This window comes from Daphnia pulicaria, chromosome 7 (assembly GCF_021234035.1).
Source record: "Daphnia pulicaria isolate SC F1-1A chromosome 7, SC_F0-13Bv2, whole genome shotgun sequence".
NCBI classification, from domain to species: Eukaryota; Metazoa; Arthropoda; class Branchiopoda; order Diplostraca; family Daphniidae; genus Daphnia; species Daphnia pulicaria.
In genome coordinates, this window is record NC_060919.1 from 3,579,007 (window position 1) to 3,586,002 (window position 6,996).

Below are 6,996 nucleotides of genomic sequence, written 5' to 3' on the forward strand. Positions count from 1 at the left end.
AAAAATTCACTTTGAAGTTTGAATGATTGGCTTCAGCTGTAACCGTTTGCTCCCTGAAAACCCCTTTTTAATATTTTCCCATTTGTTTCTTTTTAATTTCGTCTTCAAACGAGTACTAATTTTGTCAATCGAAAATGAGACGATCACAAGGACGGCGATCGTCAAACACTTTGCCTATTCGAACACTGTCAGGAGTAGTGGCCAAACAACCAGTAGCCAATCTCTCCACTAGCATGGCCAGCAGGTATTGCAAAATTTAACAACACTTTTTCCAGAAAGATTGTTTTGTTTATGCTTTGTTATTTTCTCATCTAGTGCCCATAAAAGGTCTTCTTCTATTCCAAGACCATCTGCTTCATCAGCGGTATATGTAATATGTTAAATTGTCAACTTCTGAATGTTTCCTAACACTAGGATGTTTTGGTTGTATTTCAGATGAAACCGATGTATGGACAAAGACAAGATCAGAGCTTAGCTGTTGGAGTGACTCCCTCAAGTATATAATTGCACAATATTTTGTAGAGATTAGTTATTCATTTGGTAATTGTGTTTTTGTCTTAGAATCTGGCCCATTACGATTTACAGGTACAACACCTCAAATGGGAGGTACGACACCTCAAAGGTATTTCATCAAATGAATTTTTTCAACCTTGTTTACCTTATTCATGAAAATTATTTTTTGTGTAAAGCCGTGGCAATATGACATTAACTGGAGCTGCTAAGCCTTACCTAAAAGAGACGAGAAATCTAAGTGATAAAAACTGTGTTTTGGAAATGGCTAAGAATGTGGCTCGATTCTTAAACGACAGTGGATTTCCTGAAAGTGTGACTCACAAGGAGATTCAAAAAATCGACAAGCAATCCTTTATGAAATACTTTAATGTAACTATTCATTCATTATCATACATTTGAGTATTATGACAGTAAATAATATCTTTTTAAATAGTACATTTTCCAGTTCATTGATCACAACTACCAATTAGCCCCTCGTTTCAATGAGGATGAACTGATAAAGAATATGAAGGATCTTGGCTATTGTGGAACCTTGGCGAAGTCTGCTCTTGTCTCTAGTAAGTGTGTTTTATGGTGGTGTTTATTTTGCCCGGAGAGATGATTTCCAATTTTATTCGCTTTCCAAATTTAGTCGGCGCATTACATTCGACTTCGCAAATCGCTGGTCTTCTCAGTTGGTTATGTGATCTTATCCGAGTGATTATGTCAGAACAGGACGATGATGAATCGCTAGAAAAGGTGATTGCCTTTGCTCTTTATTTCAATGTTTCCAAACATAATGTAAATACTTTTTTTTTTTTAAATAGGCGGAGTTAGTTATCATGACACAGTCATACAACGCTTGGTGTATGGATGTAAATTTTGATTTGTCCGATGAGTTCCGCCGTTTCTATAGTAAATTTACATAAATAAATTTGAAGAAACTTTAAAATTTATAATTATTGTTGAATTGTCATGGATTTATAGTGGAGAAGCATCAAGTCGAAGAGGGCCGCGCAGAAATGCTTGAACAACAGATAAAAGCCATAACCGAAGAATACAAGGCTATCGAGAAAAAAAGCTCTCAGACCGAGGTAACTCGTTAACTTATTATTTTAGTTATTTTCACTCAAATTTACATGCGTGTATATTTGCAGGAATTAAGAGCTGAGGCGAAAAAAGAAGAGCAAAGATTGGAAGAGATTTCTGCAAAAGAAGTTCAGATGCAACAGCGCTGCAACGAGCTTCAGAATGAAGAGAGACATCTTGTCCAGCGTCTGGAAGAGATTAGTAAGTTTCTATCCTCTGATTCATTACTGCGGACTTTAATGGAAAATTTAAAAACCCAGAGGAGAAAACCGCTCTGACACAAAAAGAGATTGTGGCAATTCATACTGCCGCGAAGAATTGTAAAGTCAGCGCCGACGAGGCTCGTCGCATCAAGTCTGCTATCGCTGCCAATAAGAGAGACTACGCTGCTGCCTCAGAGCAGCGCGAACAAGTGGCTAAACTCGTCGAGAAACGTGAAATGCAGCTTGCCAATATCGCGGCTCAGGTAAGATCAAAATTAAAAGTATCGAGAGCTATAATTCCTAATCAAATTGCGATATTTTAATTCAGGATATTAAATTTGATCGTGAGTTGAATGTTGATCTGATGGATATGGGAATGACTGTACCGGCAGGCATGGATCCTAAGGTAATTTCCTTCTTTCTGTCGTTCTTTGTTGATATTATACCAACTGGAATCTTACAGGAAGCCCTGAAAAATTTCCTGGAAGCCAAAATAAGCAATTTGTCGGATATCGAGAGTCGCTGCATTGCCTTGAATGAGAGAAAGGAGCGGATTTTGGCGGAAATCTCACAGTTTAAGGTATGAAATGCAAATGCGTTGTTTTCTACACTTTCGATATCCAACGTAATTTTTTTAGATGGAATTGAAACACACCGAACTTGTGAAATCTCGACTAGAAGAAAAACTTCAGTCGGTGAAAGCCGATCGTGATGATATGGTAAGAGCTATTCTTGTTTCCGTTGTTGCATAATCATCTTATAATTTATGGCGTGCAGGAACGACTGTACCTTTCTCAGCTGGCTGAGCTGGAGAGTTTATCCGCTGCTCCGCGTTCCGATCCACTTCAAATGCGTCAGCAGTACGAATTAGAAACGCTTCAACAAAAGTATAGAAACTTTGAACAAGTATAATTTGAAATGACGTTGCTAATACCTTTTGTTTACAGATTTGCAGAGCAAAAAGCTCAGATGAACAACCAAGAAAAAGAATTGCAAAGTACAATGGCGAAACATGCCCAAGAATTAAAATATGGCGAAATCGAATTTCAGGTGTGTAGGAGATTTTAATGATGTTAAAGCCCCAATAATTATAATTGAATGAAATGTTCTTATAATTTTATTTATAGAAAAATGAAGCTATGGCTGCCGACTTCTTTTTCCGCTTAGGTGATGGATTCCGCCAGGTGCTAGAGCAGATCGAAAACAGTCCCGTCTCACAGGAAGTTATCGACGCTCTCATTCCCAAACCTAATTTCAAGTAATTTCAATATACATGTTTTAGTAATTGCGAAACTCCGATATGAAAAGGATGGTAAACAGATTTTTCTACATCTTTTTCGAAAAAAACACAAGTACTTGTTCGTTCTGTTTTACAAATTAAAAGACAAGCTGGAATGCCAAATTTCCAAAATTATATTTTTGTAACGTGAAGACTGAAGAATGCAAATTGTTTTTTTTGCGCGGTAATGTTAATACAAAGAAAAATTCCCATCCCTTTATAATCAGTCATTTGATAGAGACCGTTAAGAATACTTCACGGTCCAACGTGTGGGCATTGTGTTTAGCCATGACTGCCACGATTGGAGTGACATTCGGTGCTGGTTCGGCTGCCAAACGGATTTTACTTTTCGCCATCAATGTCACAGTGTTGGTGAGTGTTAATGTCGAAACCATTTGTCTTGTTTTTACTAAGAACGTCAATTCTAGTAAGTTTCTGCATCACCTGTGTCTTGTTTACACTCTTATTCCCCAAATGATTGTGCTTCTGTTAGATAAAAGTGTTTTGTGTTTGTGCTGGGTATGAACTATATCTGTTGTGTATTGTATTTTGCAGCTACTTGGTCTGACGTGTTCAGTATTGTGTCTGTATCAAGTTAAACTGATGCCTGAAACTTATGAGGTGATCGTTGCTGCCATTCAAGAATCTAATTTGACACTACCAACACCAGGACCCGTCACCTCGTTGCCATCCGTGACCATCTCCAAAAACAACAACAACACGACCCGGACTACGAAAAAAGGACGACCCCGGGTTAGTCGATATGTAAGAACGAATTGTTATGCTAATCAGAACTTTGTGTTCTAATGCTTTTCTATCCTTCTTCATTCTGTCAAATTATACAGGTTGGTCCCAAAAATGGCGCCGCACGTAATCCACAAATTCCTCCGTTTCCGGTTACCTTGGTGGACAATTTCAGCACAGCTGATGAGGTTCCAACCCTAACAATTTCTCTCGTCACCTTGGATGTCACGAAACCAGTAACCTTGTCTCAAACGACGACAACTACGCCTACGATTGGTTCGACCATGGCGAAGACATCTACGAGCACCAGTAGGCCTAGCAGTTTGAGCTTAGTGACTCAAATCAAAAATAATTCCGATGAAATGGTTAACTTCGGGCAGCTACTGAAGGATCGAATAACTGAACTTGAAAATGAATTGAGAATAGCTCAATCCTTCAAGAAGGTGAGTGAATTAAAGTATTAGCTAAATCATCAAGCGAGTAAATAACACGATTAACTTTGCAACACAGTTACCCATTGCGGAATTTAACTTCTCCAACACCCAAACGTCGTGGACAATGGCAGCAACATTGACATCTAGCCGCTCTAGTGAGTCCATTCCAACAACCGTTGGCCAACAACCTACGCTGGAAACAAACACTACTTCGACGCCGACTACTGCAATCAAGTCCACTGTAGGTCTTGTATCTGTCCTTTTGTCTACTTCTTCAACGACCAACCCGTCCACCTCTTCAACACCAATAATCGATGGATTATTATCTTCCGTATCCTCAACTTCGGTCGGAGCTTCTACAACAACTACAACCACAGCGCTAACAGAAAAATCAACTGGAATAGCTACAACTTCTACCACTGAATGGCCAACAACTTCCACACCGACCACAATATCTACAACAACAACAACACCTGTCACGAAATCCACAACAATATCAACTAGATTTGTAACAACTACTGCGCCGGAAACATCTACGACGTCTTCAACAACTGTCACAACATCGTCGACAGAAATCCCTGTAGTTGTTCATTCAACGTCAACACCTAAAACTACTACTGCTGCAACTACTTCGCTGGATCCATCTACTACTCCAGTATCTACTCCATCAACAACCCCATTGATTCATCAGAGTGTAGACGCCACAACAACCAAACCTCCAACAACAACGTTGATATCCTCTCCATCGACGAAAGCTACAACTGCTTCAAAGACGACGGTTATGCCAACTACTCCGGTTCAAACTACCCCGACATCCAGCAGTCGGTCTCCGTCAACTACCACAAAGAAAGCCGCAACCACTTTGATGACCACCACGACGAAAAGTCCATTGGGCTTCATCGACCTGACGGATGTCATCAACAAATTGGTCGGCCGGCGAGATCTATCCGCCCGTCCACTTCGCAATAGGAGAGCTTCCGCGACGACCGTTGCTCCGGCCGTCAGTTCGAGTGACACTTTGACAGCTGACCATATTCCGGTCTACTTTGAGCAAGTCTTTTTCCTGGTACAGACGAGCCTCTACGTCTGCACGGCCGCCGGCCTACTAATCTTCTTCTCTTCATTAGTGGGCATTTGCGGTGGCCTATTTCGCATCGACGGCTGCCTGAAATTCGTATGAAGAGAGAAATCTTCTTTTTGTTTCGACTTGTTCTAATTGACTTTGTTTTTTTTTTCCCTGGAAATTTCAGAGCGTCGCTGCATTGGTGTTGGTCATCATGGCGGAAATGGCGACGTCCGCTTTCATTTTCTTCGCCCACGACAAGGCCAGCAATCGCAACAAGAACAAAAACTTTGATCGCGATTTGAAACTTCTCTGCGAGTTGGCTTACTTTTGTGTCCAGCCAATGTTGCTCGTCATCACCGGTTCATTCTTGTGCGTCTCGGTTGTACTGCAGGTATTAAAATTCCGCACTTTCACTTGGACGGCTTTTTACAAGTGGTCGTTACTTACAGATTGGTTCCATCACGCTGGCTTGCAATTTGATGGAAAATAGGACCGAATCTGATCCAGGTATTGTGTAAATTTTTGATCGTCAACAACTAGTACTTGGCGTTTCCTCTGAATTCTATTTGATTTTTAATACGATGGAATTGCATCAGACAAGAAACTTCGCCGGATGATGCGCTCGGGTAGATCCGATTTTCAGTTTGCGTCCGGCAACACCATGTACAACAATCCGTACACCAATCCCATGCCCATGCCGTGCTGCGGTGGAGGAGGATACGGAGGCATGGGGGGTCATCATTTACCCTACCCACCGTCCATGATGATGCCCATGCAGAATATGTACCCGCCCGTTTTCACCGGCCCCGGTCAGCGTCCCATCGTCAACATAATCTCGTGATAAAATTGAATCATATTATTCCGCTCAAAAAGGTATGTGATTTTTTTCCCATCAACCCAATTCATTCAACTAATCTTATTGATATTATTTATTCTTCAAATTGATATTAATTTTTTAAAGCTCCGTGTTCTTATTATAAAAATTGTCTTTTGTGTTTCTGTTGAAATGAAAACTCCTTCAAGTTAATAACCGATTGATTGTATTTATGTCATCTCTGAATCCAGGCAAATTGGGCGAATAGTAAAATTTGGTGTTTGAAAGAGGAGATGTAGTAGAAAAAGTCAGGGGGTATGGGAATTGATAGGGAAATGTTTAGAAAGTTACACACAAACTAAGAAATATGTTTTTTTTTTTCATTTTTTAAAGCTCATCTAAATTCTCAAAACTACTACCTGTATAACTGTTTTTTTTTTATGATATATTTCTTTTTCGGCGTTTCAGTTAAAAATGGCGACGCGGGCGACCAGCGCGCTTTTTCTTTTTGAAAAATACTGTATTTTGTCGGGAGAGAGAGGGTGTGTAGAAAGAATGATTGCCTACAGATATTGAATCGTCCTTTTTTTTTAAATTTAGATGCACGCTTGACAGCTGCTCTCCTCCCTCTCTTTTTCTCTTTCATTTTGTCATCAAAACTGATCAAAAAAAAAGTCCCTCGCCTTCCAGAAGTTAAATAGAAAAAAGGAGGAGAAAGTTTTAGCTAAAGGAAAAGAAAAGAAATAACGGCGCCATTTCAAAAAGAGAGATATAATCACGCAACCTGGAATCACATGCAAGTCGGAACTGGGGGTGGTGGGTTGATGGGAGGAGAGAAGAATTAGGGGGATTCCAGGTGTGTATCCATGTGGAAG

General features: G+C 40.1%; 3 protein-coding genes across 7 annotated transcripts in view; 2 read left to right on the forward strand and 1 right to left on the reverse strand.

Moving 5' to 3' along the window:
- Positions 1-6,996, reverse strand: part of LOC124349426 (glucose dehydrogenase [FAD, quinone]-like) — a 211,430-nt gene that overhangs the window by 98,875 nt on the left and 105,559 nt on the right. The window lies entirely within an intron of this gene.
- LOC124349541 (kinetochore protein NDC80 homolog) lies at positions 23-3,105 on the forward strand. 2 transcript variants are annotated; one of them, XM_046800232.1, is made up of 17 exons: positions 23-244; positions 316-370; positions 436-496; positions 562-622; positions 690-882; positions 947-1,070; positions 1,145-1,251; positions 1,320-1,407; positions 1,480-1,586; positions 1,650-1,782; positions 1,842-2,047; positions 2,113-2,190; positions 2,248-2,364; positions 2,423-2,503; positions 2,562-2,671; positions 2,732-2,834; positions 2,912-3,105. In XM_046800232.1, exons 1-17 carry the CDS (start codon positions 135-137, stop codon positions 3,044-3,046), a joined length of 1,869 nt encoding a protein of 622 aa, XP_046656188.1. In that variant the 5' UTR covers positions 23-134; the 3' UTR covers positions 3,047-3,105. The 2 variants fall into 2 exon arrangements, with proteins under 2 accessions (XP_046656188.1, XP_046656189.1); XM_046800233.1 differs by having other exon boundaries at positions 24-244; positions 316-364.
- LOC124349486 (mucin-5AC-like) lies at positions 3,307-6,420 on the forward strand. Of its 3 annotated transcripts, none has more exons than XM_046800141.1 (7): positions 3,307-3,435; positions 3,619-3,828; positions 3,909-4,250; positions 4,318-5,415; positions 5,492-5,698; positions 5,757-5,814; positions 5,904-6,420. In XM_046800141.1, exons 1-7 carry the CDS (start codon positions 3,352-3,354, stop codon positions 6,146-6,148), a joined length of 2,244 nt encoding a protein of 747 aa, XP_046656097.1. In that variant the 5' UTR covers positions 3,307-3,351; the 3' UTR covers positions 6,149-6,420. The 3 variants fall into 3 exon arrangements, with proteins under 3 accessions (XP_046656097.1, XP_046656098.1, XP_046656099.1); XM_046800142.1 differs by having other exon boundaries at positions 3,619-3,816; XM_046800143.1 differs by having other exon boundaries at positions 3,347-3,435; positions 3,706-3,828.

What these genes read in the sequence shown, in the direction of transcription:
- LOC124349486 (XM_046800141.1), top strand. Translation starts at nt 3,352, where the DNA reads ATGACTGCCACGATTGGAGTGACATTCGGTGCTGGTTCGGCTGCCAAA. An exon ending in GACCCCGGGTTAGTCGATAT is followed by an intron (nt 3,829 to 3,908) that starts GTAAGAACGAAT and finishes CAAATTATACAG; the next exon opens with GTTGGTCCCAAAAATGGCGC. An exon ending in TAGCTCAATCCTTCAAGAAG is followed by an intron (nt 4,251 to 4,317) that starts GTGAGTGAATTA and finishes TTTGCAACACAG; the next exon opens with TTACCCATTGCGGAATTTAA.
- LOC124349541 (XM_046800232.1), top strand. Translation starts at nt 135, where the DNA reads ATGAGACGATCACAAGGACGGCGATCGTCAAACACTTTGCCTATTCGA. An exon ending in CCAGCGTCTGGAAGAGATTA is followed by an intron (nt 1,783 to 1,841) that starts GTAAGTTTCTAT and finishes TTAAAAACCCAG; the next exon opens with AGGAGAAAACCGCTCTGACA. An exon ending in CGGAAATCTCACAGTTTAAG is followed by an intron (nt 2,365 to 2,422) that starts GTATGAAATGCA and finishes TAATTTTTTTAG; the next exon opens with ATGGAATTGAAACACACCGA.